We start from the raw sequence: 14477 nt of genomic DNA, 5'->3' as shown, positions 1-14477 counted from the left end.
ATTTACCCGAAGTCTGAACGTACATGCTCTGACTGGTTGTAGCATCCAAATACACCCTCTCTATGCCAGTTGATGAGCAAATGTTAGTTGCGCCCTAACACACAATATTAGATAGAATGAGATTAACTAATAAATGTGTGGGCCTAATTAGGGCAATATGATGCTTGTGACCTCCCCAACTACATTTGATTGGAGAAATTTCCCCTTAGTTCAAGATGAGTCACCAAAAATGTTTTTGCATAAACATTAACGGAAAAGAGGATGGATTGAGATACTGATATTATTTTCTTCTACACACTTTAAGCATGTAACAGAAAAAATGAAGAGCTAACAAATTTAGAAACACTCACTTCTGCATTTAAATAGTTTGTTTACCAGATTACATTTTCATCAACTGTAAAATGTTCATCTTAGTACACACTTAAAGAATTGTAAGGCAGCATTATCAAGATTGTTGTTTGTGTTATGTGTTCTTTGGTGGATATCTGCTGTATATCACGAACAAATCACATCAAATGTGGATAACAGAAGCAGCTTTAAGACTACAGAACTTGTCTGTCTGGAGTGTGGAGATGTGCAATATAAGTATTAAAAAATAGCATCTGTCAGTGTGTTATGACAGCAGACAGTATCTGTCAGCCATCATAAGTGAGTTACTCTGATTTAAATGAGCAGCAGGGAAGAAAAACATTGATTTTAGTGCCGTTAGGAGTCAAAAGAGGAGATTGATCTCTTCCATATACCAATGAAACAGCAGCCACCACCCAATTCTACAATGTGCTATATACAGTATGTCTGAGCACAACAGGGAAATTAGTTGGCCCTCCCTCATTCAGTGGAACATAATGACAAACCACAATACAGTTCTGATAGGGCACAGCTCATCTCCGGGTAATTATGGTGCGATATAATAAATCTTAGTTTGTGCACTAAGACACTCCCTCTCTGACAGGCTTCACAGCTGCTGACAGTGATTTTACAGGAGGGAAATTTTGACTAGCTGATTATACAGATGGCATCTCACCTTATTTACACTGCAACCTTATCCTCAGGATAGGAAACTCAAATGCTGTTATCAACAGGATAAGGTTGTTGTGTTTCACACCAGATAAATGTAGGGAATCTGACAGTCCTTATCCAGTCATTGCTTCCCCATTGGGATGGATAGTGTAAATGGGGAGAGACATTTGGCCATAATTAAAAAAACAAACATATCTCATTACTTGCTAGCTACTGTTAGACAACAGCTAAGTTAGCAATTAACCTATTCCAAGCGAACATTAGTGTTCGACAATGATACACGATACTATAAGGCATCATTTACTAGCTTACAGTAATGTAAGCTATGAATTGGTTGTATTTTATGCTAGCTGTTGTGACTTAACTGCATGTCCCTAATGAGTCATTTCAAGATAAAAGGACATATTTGACAAGGCATTAGCTAGCGTTAGACAACAGCTTATATAAGGATTCAACCACATCCTCGCTTATATTAGTTTTCCACAGTGTTACACAATATGATAGGAAAGGCGTAATTTCCTAGCTAACAGATTATTTAGCTAGCTTACAGTAATGTTAGCTAGGAATTGGTTGAATGCTATCGCTAGCTGTTGTGACTTAACTGCATGTCCCTAATGAGTCATTTCAAGATAAAAGGACATATTTGACAAGGCATTAGCTAGCGTTAGACAACAGCTTATAAAAAGCATTCAACCATATCCTAGCTAATATTAGTTTTCCACAGTGTTACACAATATGATAGGAAAGGCGTAATTTCCTAGCTAACGGTAATGTAAAAAAGCTAACAGTAATGTAAGCTAGGAATTAGTTGAATGCTATCATTACCTGTTGTGACTTAGCTGTCTGTCCCTAATGATTTATTTAAAGATAAAACAACATATTTGACAAGTCGTTAGCTAGCGTTAGACAACAGCTTATATAAGCATTCAACCACATCCTAGCTAATATTAGTTTTTCAACAATGTTACAAGATATGATAGGAAAGGCGTAATTCCCTAGCTAACGGATTATTTAGCTAGCTTACAGTAATGTTAGCTAGGAATTGGTTGAATGCTATCGTTACCTGTTGTGACTTAGCTGTCTGTCCCTAATGAGTTATTTCAAGATAAAAGAACATATTTGACAAGTCGTTAGCTAGCGTTAGACAACAGCTTATATAAGCATTCAACCACATCCTAGCTAATATTAGTTTTTCGACAATGTTACACGACAGGAAAGGAAAGGCATCCTAGCTAATGGATTGTTTAGCTAGCTTACAGTAATGTTAGCTAGGAATTGGTTGAATGCTAACTGTTTCCTAATGCCTGAAGCTAATGAGTTATTCAACCAACCGTTAGCTAACTAATATTACCATTGGCTAGGAATTTACAACTTTACTATTGTATTGTGTTTTATTACAACTTTTGTAAAGGGACAACTGCAATGCAAAAGAGTCATAAGCAGAAGCGAAGAGTATTTCTTTCTGTGTATTTTTATGCATCTTGGTGGTGAGAAAAAAACAACTTCTTATCTTGGAGTAAAATGTGAAGGTCACAAAAGCAAGACATTGTTATATCTTAGCAGAAGAAGAGCAACCTGACATCATTGGATTAAGAACAGTGTGCCCTGTCAGTTGAGAATATTCTGCTAAAGAGAAGTTACCCATTATTGAGTAAATTATAATTTTCCACTAGCTAATACTAATGCTAGCTAGGAATTGGTTAATGCTTATATTAGCTGTTGTCTTTAATGAGTTATCAGATATGTTGTTTGATGCTGGAACATGGTCAGTAACCCCTCAAGATTTTCCCTCACCATTGTTTTCTCAGTGGTTGACCAATTCAGAAGCAGTGAAATTGTTGTGATTTGTCAGGTTCCCAACAGTTTTACAGTTTACAACTCTGTAATATAAAAATACAACACTATCCGCTAAGGGGAAATGGTTGCCATAGGAATATGACGAATAGAGCAAAATGTTCTCAGCCATTAACCTGCAACAAACCGTCATAATTGCACATCACCTACTTTGCAATATCCTACATAAATGTTTGGGAAATGAGTTGAGAAAGATGCGAAGTGCGAGTCAGTCGGGGCCAGAGCTCATTACTTCCCTCTTCTCCCCGGACAGTAAACCGCAACACTGACTTTACTACCAGGCTAAATTTGTCAACAGTAGCCTCTTTGCATGCAAAGGTGTACAACTTGAGGTTTGGCTGTTAGCAAGTAAAAACAAGTCTTATTGTTGTTTACAGCAATAACAGTGACTGAACCCGTTCCACCCTCTGCCGTTGAGAATATACACAGGTTGAGCGAAACTGACAGTCAGCCCTTGAGGCAATACACCTTTCATATGCTCTCCATTTAATTTAATAGATTTCTGTAAACCGGCATTATCTAAATGAGCAAGGGCAACTGTAATATAATCAGAGGTTTGCAATACGCTGCAGGGACGTTACATCAGCGCCATCAAAATGTTACGGGGTAAATGTCCTGTTGGAATCGGCTATCTGATCTGTGAAACATGAGAATACACACACATGGACACACTAAACAGACAATTAGGGCACACACCCGCACACGTGTATCGAGCATATAAAAGGGGGGCAACTTTATCTTCCAGGCATGTATATGTCATCAAGTATCACATCAATTTTTCCACTTAATCACTCATATAGGGTGCAGGCGCATGCAGTAATTTACTCTCAGCATGTGCACATGTTTCTTGTTTGCTGAACATCCTCAAATCCTACATAATCTGCAGTTTCATTCTTCCAATGTGAGAGAAAAACAACTCTGCCAGCATGAAAACCAAATATTTCTGGGTGCTAGGTGCCTGTTACTGAATGCACTAAGCAGGATTAGGACCGTTTTCCTGATAAAGCCACAAGCTCGCTCAGTATGCTGTGTACTCTCCGCATGTGCGTGCGTGAGTGAGGAGTACTGTGTGGGAAAGAAGCTGCACTTTCACTGAGTGCTTGTAATTTCATTATCTGGGTCTAGCTACCTAAGAGAAATTATTGTGGGCGTTTTTTTTTTCGTTTTTTTATTCCCGTGTGTGATTTTGCTTTTCAATTGACTTAAACATGACTCAGATTTATAACCTGGCTGGTATGTCATAACATTGCCGATAAGGAGTGTTTCTTTTATATAGAATATGAAAGGAAAGTATGTATTAAGTAAATGAGTAAATAAAACCTCCTCCGCACAGCTCTCACCTACAACAAAGAAGCACTTAAACTCCCAGAAAGGCAAGTTAAACTGTAATTGAGGAAAATGTTTCCACTGATTGCTTTCAAAATAAAAGCGTGTCCAAAAAGTGCGTTGTGGGGAAAATTTGACTTAATTAAATTACAATTTACGCCTGTCTTTTTTTTTCATGAATACTTTCTAAAAGTGACTGGTGAAATACAGCAAACTTAAAGTTAACGTTAAGCAGAGAGATTAAGATAACTATAAACTCACCCTATGCGCACTTAATTAAGATTTTATCATTATAATTTTACATTTATGGCTATCGGCAGGCAATATCTATAGTTTATAGTGTTAAATCGCTCTCTCGCCCGGTCAACGTACCTCTTACTCCTTCACTCGTTTCTTCTGTCAGTCCTGACTGGAGGTTTTGTTCCGTCCCGGCGCTGCAGCAGTCCCGTCCTGCAGCCCTTTACCGGTCTAGAGCCGACAATTCAGAGTGCACGAGCGGGTGGGAGCGTTTGTACCGCCGAGGAGCGTGAAGCCTGCCGGGGAGAGGAAGAACAGCACCGGAAATGAGAGGGGTTGCCTTCAAAATAAAATGGAGTTACACACGTGGGTCTATTAGACAAATTAGACGAATTTTTAACAAATTAAAAAACAGTGGATGCTTTATGATTCATTATCGGTAAGATAAGATAGACTTTATTGACAGAAAATTCAAAAAAAATAACAGGCAAAACTGTACACATACCCCATGTCACAAATAATAACAATAATAATAGTTTATAATAATAATCAAAATCATCATCACAAAATGTCCATCCTACTTGGATCTTTGTCAGGTGACACACCCTTAATATTACTCTTTATTAACAGGGTAACAAGGGATACTTTATATTTAAACCTCACTCCTAAAATTACTATTGAACTACAGGGTCTTGGTGCACTCTAAAAATGTGTAAGAAAATGTGATAATGTCCTCACGAAGGTGATTTTCCAGTCCAGAAAACCCAATATCAAGTCATGGTGATTTCTATATGGTAGATCATTTGTTGTTATCTTGCCTCTACACGCTTCTTAATGTTTGAATATTAAATGGTTTGCTGTGTTTTTATAAAAGGATGCAGTAGTTATTTTTAAACTAAAAGTAAAACCGTTTTAATCTTAACCAGGGTTTGAAACTTTTTCTTCATAAATTCAACACAATTCTCTGAGTTCCTGTGCCCCATGACAGTCAAACAGCCTAGGTCCATTACTGTGACCTCACCTTATCCACTGTTAAAGTGCAACTCTTGGAACGAACCGAAGTGTTTGCATATAACCGATCACTATTTTATCAACGCCTCTTATTTTGAAGGTTTTGCACGGAAGTTCTATTTAACAACGAGCCTACCTTGACACTGTCGCTCTTTCCGTGCAGGGTCCGCCGGTCCACCCAGCTCTCCGCCTCCCTCCTCCCTGCTCTGGCATAAAGACAGCCTTGTTACTTGATTCAACAACACCGTTACAGGAGCAGAAACACTACCGCCTTTCATTCAACAAGTCCAACTGAGTCCAATAAACGTGAAGTCGACATAAAGATCCATCTTCATCTGAGGTGACCTGCAGACTCGGGTCTGTATCAGGCTGCAGGCAGGAACTATCAACACAAAACTAGAGAGCTGAGGGGAGACTTGCTTCATCACCGAGTCCAGTATAGCTCGTGTGGATTTTAATTTTATTTATTATTTTTATTTTAATGACATTTTATAGAGTGAGAAGTTACAATCTACAACCTTGTAAATACTCCTTAAGTGACATTTCAAGTATTGATAAGCAACATCCTTGTTTGAGGTCTTGAGAGCCAGAATAATGGGGGTAATGTTGACCTTTGACCTCGCTTCATGTCACACTCACACACTCACAGCTAATATGATAACACAATCACCCACACACCCCTACACCCAACAGGATAATGTAATTTCCATTTAAACCTGTGATAAGATAGGCGGACTGTCATATGATGAGGAAGAAATGTGCATGGCAAGGTGAGGCCGAAATCGCTGCCCTCGATGTCTGACATAAAGATGGAACACAGAGAGCCCCTCCCATTCAGCGTCCATAAGTTAAAAACACATAATCTATGACTTTTAAGAAGTTTAACTGATGGATATAAACATGTTATTACATTGTCATTGCGCTTGGATGTCTTCAACTGCACAAGTAAACTTACCCTTTTAGCAGATGAATGTGAAAAAAGACTTCGAGTATCAAACATCCGAATGAAGACGCAATAATAAAATCACATTTTCCAGTGGAGTTGGATTTAAATTGGGGCTGTAAGTGATCTAGACTAAATTGCAACTTAAAGGGCCAGTTCGCCGATTTTCAACCTCAGTCTTATCATGCTATTCTGGGGAGCTAATGCCATTATAGTGGGAAAAAAATGCTCTGTGACGTTGGAGGACGCTACCCTCTTCTCCAATGGGCCCTGGAAAAACTCCGCCAGACCACGTAAAACGCGTCATCCGGCGGAGGCCGGGGAGCTCGCTAAACTACACTTCGATGTCATGTCTCGTTCAAAACCGTCAGGTTTGAAATGTAGACTGCAGACCTGATGATCCACCGGTATATTCTTGTCATATTTCAGATTCTGTACCGCTCTGAGCCATTGCCTGCAGCGAAAACACTCCAGCATCTCTCACTAAGCCGTTCCTTTCAAAGGGAGCGGCGCAATGCACGCTGGTAGAAGGGGCAAAAACACAAGCTGTTTGTACAACTTTCTCCACAGCTATGGCGTCAATTTCAAATATTGGGTGACATGTAGTGTAAAAGCAGCTTTGAGTGGTCAGAAGACAAGAAAAGCGCTATATAAGTACAGTCCATATTGATTACAGAGAACACCATCTTTCACTGACAGTGGCTTTTTCCAGGGGAGAGTTGCTCCTTTAATTATCTCTGTATTGATTCTACTGCTGCAACATTTATACTCTGAATGCCTCAAATGAAGCATGAGTGATTAAATGAATAGAGGGGAAATCTTTCCTGCAAGTCAACACCATATCCTCATAAGTGACAAAATGGTGACCCCACATGGTTGACTATGAAACTGCAACTTCTACAAAAGAACACCAGAGGAACAATGATGCAAACGACATCAATTAAGTTTCTAGTGGATGTCATAACACATTAGGAAGTTTTATCCATGTCTGTCTAACTAACAGTTTAAGTGATATGCTTCATTTTCCCTCCCTCTGCTTTGCTTTGAGGCGTTGCATCACTGTAGTCTCAGATGGACTGAGATGTAGGAAAGATCTTTTTCTCTGCACCGTCCTCCGAGACCCGCCGGTGATGAAATACTGACCTGATGAGGGGGATTTATCCCTGAATGAAGCCTTCAGGCGTTATGAGATGTGACGGGCGATTCTTTGAAGACTTGCAGCGTTAAATATTACAAAGCAGGCAGAGCTGGAGCAACCGGCCCCTGTGCACACTCACCGTAATGTCATCATACCTGATGGATGTTTTATATACAAAGTGATAACAGCAGTGTCAGCGTGCACAAGGGGGGGGGAGCAATTAGGACGAAGGATGTGAAAATGCTAGCATGTTGAAAACTGCGTCCTGTGGGCTTTGCGTGTCTTAACGAGACTAAAGGGAATAACTGTTTGCGTATGAACAAACACAGAAGCTTGTTGACATCAAAACAGAAATAAACCTGACAATGAATCTGTCACCAAACAGAGTATAGAGATATTTTTTTAATAATAATAGTCTTAACTCATAAAAAACAAAATACAAAAATATACATGCAGCTCAAAGAAGAACTACAAGTCAGACTTTAAAAGTACAAAAGCAAGCACTCTGGAGAGAAGTCATCTACTTATAGTAGGCAAGTTTAATGCACTAGCTAACATTTCCCTAAAGCAGCGCATTTCTCACATATGAACCACCACGCCTGAGGATCGTCTTAAATGCATAGCATGTTGGGTAAAAGTTAGCAACTAAAATAGCAGTGTTTCCAAACCTTTTGGAGCTTTTAAATTCTTAAAAAAGAAAGTAACATCTATTCCAAAAACACTCATTAAAGCTTTTATGAGAACAGTTCAACCAAATGTTTCATTTGAAGCATTTAAGAGTGTTTAAGAAGCAGAAAATATCCAGGATTTGACCTGAATAAAGAGAAATTTACAATTTCATGCAACATAAATATAATTTGCTCTGTCACGTCTCTTTAGAAATCTCATGATCAAGCAGAAATATTTTGGTTTCGTTCATCTCTCTAATGTGGCAGCAGTAGCCATCATGAAAAGAAAGGCTGACAGTTTCCCTTTTCTAACCCTTAAAGTTCTGAAAGATCTCCGCAGCGTCCAGCCAGGACCTGAAGACGGCCAGGCCACGGTCTCTGATCTGTTTCCTGCCCTTGTCCGTGATCACGTCGCCGTTCTCCTTCACGATCACCAGTTTGGGCACCGCTGTGATCTTGAAGCGCTGCTTCAACTCACTGAGAGAGAAAAGAGACACAAAGAAACACTGGAACACTTGGCAATTACATATATGACATATTCAGCTTTATGTACAAATCTCTATCTGAGGAAGGATTTTGTAGCTTTAACTGTCAGGTTAATGGAGTGGAGTAGAGGCATTTTCCTTAGAATATTAAAGAAACAAATTATATTTTTAAAATACATAAAAAGCTCACCTTTAATGAGCCTTTAAGGGCTGGCATTATTGATAAATTAGCTGATGATGCTCTCTATTAAATATCAGCAAAAAAATGTCTGAAGCGTGGGTGATGTCTTCAAACTTTCTTGTTTTATGTGACCATTAGTTTAAAGATTTACAGTTAAGTTAAGGCTAATATATAACAAAGACAAGCCACAGAAACATTTGAGAGGTTGAAATCAGAAAAAATGAGAATTTTTGAATAAAAATGGCTGTTTAGTGACATTTTTTTATTGTGGATTAAGGGTTGAGCATATCAACAAAAAACGTTATTAATAGCTTTGATAAGTGATCAAAAATTCGAGCAAAAATGCAAAAATTCCCTGGTTCAATTTTTCCAGGTTTATCAGAAACTGAATATTTGGGAGTTTTAAACTCCTGCTTGGACAAAAAATGACATTTCAACATGTTGATTTGAACTCCTCGAGATATGAAAGGACACCTTTCACCACTTCCTGACATGTTGTAAACCAATGAAAATAATCAGCAGATCAGTCAGTAGTGACAATAACCGCTGTATTGCTGTAACCCTTGTATTGTTATTGTTGTAACTATGATTAACTTTATTCAAATTACAAGTTATTATCAAAGATGAATATATTCTAATACAACATAACGCTGACAGTCGTTTTTTGATTGATAAGAAAATGTAGCTTGTTATACATCTTTACTTTTACTTAAAAAAATCATTCAAATGCAGAGATTTTACTGTGGTATTGCTACTTTGACTTAAAGCACTTCATCCACCACTCATGCAACCACTGAACATGCGTTTACAAGAAGACAAGTACTGAATATGCTGCTGCAGGTCCAAAGATAAACTTGTGTACACAACAAAAGACAAAGACGAAATGAAACATAGGTTATAAAATTGAAATAAAAACTAAACCATAACATTAAAACTGACTAGCCTAGATCACTCTTGAAGTAACTGTCACTCTCAGCTGCCTGTTCTGCACTTAAACCTAATCCCTGAGAGGGTGACCCTCATAAGCATTTTACATAAGCTGGAGCGCAGCCTAATAGGCTGGAGAGTCAATAGTGTCAAACCTTAACAAGATAGAAGACAAATAAAGCAGCTAATTAAGTATTTGGCATACTTAATGAAGTCCAAAATGTATGTTTTATGTATTTAAGTAGTGAAAAGGCTAAAAGAAATACACTTTCTAACTTGAAGAACCAAACTCCATTGACTTTTCACTCAGTTTTGATACTCACTGTTTGTAATCATCCGTCCAGGGCAGAGCGAGCCAGTCTCCGTGCATATCATGATAGTATTCAACCATGTCATCCGTCGACTTGTCAGAAGAGATAAAAACTATCTCAAATTGAGCAGGAGGTTCATTTTCTTCCACCAGCTCCGTGTAAAAGTCGCACAGGATGGGTGTAAAGTCTCGACAAGGCGGACACCATCCCGCAGAAAAATAGATCCCCACTACTTTATTCCTCAAAGCCTCTTCAGGGTCCACGAAATCCCCGTCTTTATTCAGCAGTGTCCGCCCGGTAAAAACCTCCACCATGTCTGCGAGAGTCTCCCGACACACTTCAAAATAAAGAGGTGGAGGTGTGACCGCTCCAGCTCACATTTCCTTGTGTTAGTTCCGCTGTAATGTGCACCTTTCTGAGAAAGCTACTTACAGCCAATCCCGATAATCACCCGTGGACCAATGAGGACACAAGAACACACTGTTGTAATTCATTAGCCATGTGGGTTTCTGGGGAAAGCTGCATTCAGACGCCGCTCGTATGCTAGTAATTTCCAGACCGGGCGCAGCACGACAACTCTGGACCCTTTACGGCAGCCAAGACGAGCGCATGCGCAGAGCCGCTTTAGGTTCTTCTTTTGATTTTGATTCTTTATATAGTGTATTTTGGAATATTGACAGCATTAAACATAAAACTGTCCATATCTTATAACTTATCAGTGGTTGATCCGACTTTTACACACACACAATTAGTTTAAAATGCCTCTTATTTTAAAGGCCTCTTATAGTTAAGTCCTGTTGATGCAGTTTTTAATTAAAAAAATTAATTTCTTCTTGTGGATTTTCCAAACAAAAAAATAAACTGTACCAAAAATAGCTCTTTATGTCATGCTCTGTTCTGTAAAATTACTTTTGCTTACAAGTGAACCTTGTTGTTTTTCCTGTCTTTCCTGTCACACCCCTGTATCATTTTTCTTTTTAATTGGATCAACAAAGGTATGTTAAATCACAAGTCTCCACCCTGCCTGCATCACTGCTCACCTTAGCAAGCCACTCCCTCACTAATCGTCACCGCAACCCGAGCAGCATTGTCATCTTCAACAGACTTAGGCTCCGTTCATATGAGCTCCAGGTATTGACAACACTGACACTAAAGTAATGTTTTAAACACAAAAAGAAAAATAGAGAGAGAGGGCTAGTCCGGGGCTAACACTCACCCCTGCCGGATCAGGCTGTACGCTCTACCTCCCGCTTCTTCCCCACTTTCATGAGGGAAGAGAGGAGAGAAGAGAGAGCAAGGAAGATGGTGGATTTAGGCTAAGGTAGGTAAGGGTAACTCTAACCCCAAGCCGTTACTACCTACCCTACCGCACGGCTTTGAACGGCCCCCACAACTCAAACTTGTAGTTAGATGGGCGGCGAGAGGCAGCAAATCAACAGGGTTATCAAGTAGGCACCTCCCTTTACTAGTGTTTCATTACATTTGGCCCACGACACCTCTGGGAGGCTCAACAGTTAGCTCTGGTGTCCCAGAGCCACCCCTTCCATGCTAGCTCTCACCGCCCATCACAACCTTGTGCTATCAAATCCTTATGTTAACAATGCAACTATTCTTTGTGCTAACTTTATGTACGAAGAAAGAATAGAATAAGGATTACTGTTAGATTTGTTTTGGTATTATTTCTCCTCATCCAAATCCACTGATTTGTTTTAACTGCTTCCTCTGACATCTCTTTTACAGCCTTTCGCTGACTTTGTCCACTCAATCCCAGTTCTCCCAGTAATGAGATAGTTGATGGTGCTATGAACCCTCTACATCAAATTCTACAGGACAAACCCTAACCTTTAATCCCTAACCTTTTTCCTTTGATACGCTTCCTCCACTGAGTCCTCCCAGGGCACGGTCAGGTCTATGAAATAAACTCTCTGCTGACTCACAGACCCTAACAATATGTCAGGCCTCAAGTTAGAGCAACCTTTAGCTGGCCTGACTCTTGCCTGCTTAAACCCCTACCTCCTTTACGTTTCTCACCCTCACGGACAAACTGCTGCACTCTTTTCCTGATTAAATTCACCTGTTGCTTTCTACCTTCAACCCCCGCTGCTAAACTTTTCAAGTTCATGTCGCCATATATACCGGCCTTGTGACAGACTAAACTTACAACCTGGCAGAGTATGCCTCAAGGTGGCTGTCTCTGAACACAATGGGCACGCTGGGTCCCCCTCTTCCCAACATTTTAGGTTCTGGGATGATAGCAGAGCATCATAAGTAACCCCTATCAGGAACTTGATCTGACTATCCTCCGTACTCCACAGGTCCCTCCAGCTAAGCTTCCTCTTCTCTACACTCTCCCAGTTCATCCACTGTCCCTGCTTAGCCTGAGTCACAGGCTGAGTACACCTTACAACTTCTTCTTGTTGGCGTACCTGCTCCATTCCCGCTTCCTTCTTTCCCTGGGATTTCCTTTGTTCCACATTGGTTTACTCGAGCTAAGCCCCAAGCCCCTCCGGCCTTGCTGCACGTTGCCTACCATCTCTGAATGCCTCGGAGCTGCCTTTGCTTCCTGTACTGCTCGTCTTGGGTTCCATTTCCTCCCTCTCGTTGGATTGGGGACAATTTACTCACTACCATGTCTTTGCTCCCTAAAAACAACAATTCTGTCCTGACCTTTCGACACTTAAACTCCTCTGTTCAGCTAGTAATTGGTAGCTGCAGTATGCCTTTCCCGTATCTCCAAGCCATTTCCTAATATACAAATGAACCAGCCTCTCTCGCCTTTCCACCTTTGATATCGGTATTTCATAGACTGCCAGTGGCCACATCAGCCTAGGGAGTAGTCCAAACTGCAAACACCATAACACAGAACACTATGGAGCTACTTACCATCACAGTTCACTGCAGAGTTGAATGTTCTACGCTCTCTGAAGAGATGTCATGGCCGCAGAATCTATATAGCCTATATATTTTTTAGCACATATTTGCTTATGATGAGCTCAGTATGGATTTTTAGTATGTAGGATGTAAGTATATGCATAAATTATTAAGCTTAATGTCCCACTCCACCCTATTACTATTCAACCTACTTATTTAAACAGCATTTTTTTCATTTCAAAACAACAGAATGTGTTTGCACATTCTAACACATTGCTTAAATGACTGTGAACAACCTTTATTAATGTTTTAGTTGCCTTCGATTCAAGATTACATCACTCTTTATGTGATATTGGCTGTTTCTGTGCTTTTTGCAAATCATTCAAAAGCCATAAATACGGGAAAATAAGAAAATGCTCACAAAATATGAAAAGCTGCTCCTGTAGAAAGGCTATCATATTTTAATTTACTTATATTGACCCTATAGACAATTTAGGATAGGTAAGGTTTTGCCCACTCAGATGGTACCGATATCTGGTCTGGCCCACGGACTTCTTACTTTAATTAAGTCCTGTTTAGTTGATATGACAATTTCATAGAAAGCACATTATATTATATTTACTTTGCTGGATTTCTTATTTATTTACTTTTTAGGTTGATTGTGGATGCATACACAATGTAACAATAAACCTCATTATATTAATTTGTTTAACTTAAAGCTCCTGTGAGGTGTTTTTTGACTAGTTATGAAACAGACTGAAATTAATTCTGAGGCCTCTATGTGACGTACAAAAGCAAACCAGACCATCAGCGACAAGATTGATTATTTCTATACAGTTATTTTTAATGTCTGAAACCGCTGGCGGGGGGGGTAGGTGTCAGACGAAGCGATTAACTGCACGCTGCCTTTGTTTACATTTTCCAGGGCAAAAATTTAAAGTGCTACATGATTGTTAAAGAAAGCAGGATGATATTTTTTGTTAAAAACCACCACTTAAGCATGTACAGGACAAAATCAGCAAAGAGATAAGAGGGACAGCTTTGTCCACAGGGGGCGCCAAAATCAACACAAACCGCAAGGAGCTTTAAATAAGATCTGTTTTCTTTTGTGATTGCTTTACATAGAAACAATCATCTTATCATCAGAGTCTTATGGCCAACCAGGCTGTTCACTGTCAGGGTCAGACGTTAACAGGCACATTAATATTGTCCGCTTTGTAATGTTTCAATATCCGCACAAGATCACACACTCTGCTACTTTAGAAATGTGTAAACTACTCAGTATTGCTTAATTACTTGAAATCCACAACTTACAATTAAAACATTGTGTTACCAGAGCACATCTTACACTGCATGACAAAGTAGGTACACACCTGGATTTTTAACTTACTTGTGCCAAATAATACTCCAATTGCGGTATTGAAGAAAGCCGTAGCTTCAGAATGCATTCAACACCACTTCTTCTTCTTCTTGTAAAAGTTGCAGAAGACTCTGGTGTTGTCTTC

General features: G+C 39.5%; 2 protein-coding genes across 2 annotated transcripts in view; both read right to left on the bottom strand.

Annotated features, from left to right (window-relative positions):
* LOC138601900 (chondroitin sulfate N-acetylgalactosaminyltransferase 1-like) overlaps positions 1-4668 on the bottom strand; it is a 47318-nt gene extending 42650 nt beyond the window's left edge. Inside the window, exon 1 of the mRNA XM_069673199.1 lies at positions 4573-4668. The gene's annotated coding sequence lies outside the window, so the exon portion shown is untranslated. The remainder of the gene's footprint in view (positions 1-4572) is intronic.
* Positions 4669-7949: 3281 nt separating this feature from the next.
* On the bottom strand, positions 7950-10649 carry nxnl2 (nucleoredoxin like 2). The gene is made up of 2 exons (XM_069673742.1): positions 10114-10649; positions 7950-8674 (listed from the first exon to the last, which is right to left on the bottom strand). The coding sequence occupies exons 1-2, from the start codon at positions 10413-10415 to the stop codon at positions 8506-8508; spliced, it is 471 nt and encodes a 156-aa protein (XP_069529843.1). The 5' UTR covers positions 10416-10649; the 3' UTR covers positions 7950-8505.
* Positions 10650-14477: the final 3828 nt, after the last annotated feature.

The sequence above is a fragment of the Semicossyphus pulcher genome, unplaced genomic scaffold (assembly GCF_022749685.1).
Source record: "Semicossyphus pulcher isolate SPU_LCO1_2020_fin unplaced genomic scaffold, fSemPul1.0.p SCAF_22, whole genome shotgun sequence".
Classification (NCBI taxonomy): Eukaryota; Metazoa; Chordata; class Actinopteri; order Labriformes; family Labridae; genus Semicossyphus; species Semicossyphus pulcher.
This window is presented reverse-complemented; position numbering and strand designations above follow the sequence as displayed.

What these genes read in the sequence shown, in the direction of transcription:
- nxnl2 (XM_069673742.1), bottom strand. Translation starts at nt 10,415, where the DNA reads ATGGTGGAGGTTTTTACCGGGCGGACACTGCTGAATAAAGACGGGGAT. An exon ending in TGGACGGATGATTACAAACA is followed by an intron (nt 8,675 to 10,113) that starts GTGAGTATCAAA and finishes TTTCTCTCTCAG; the next exon opens with TGAGTTGAAGCAGCGCTTCA.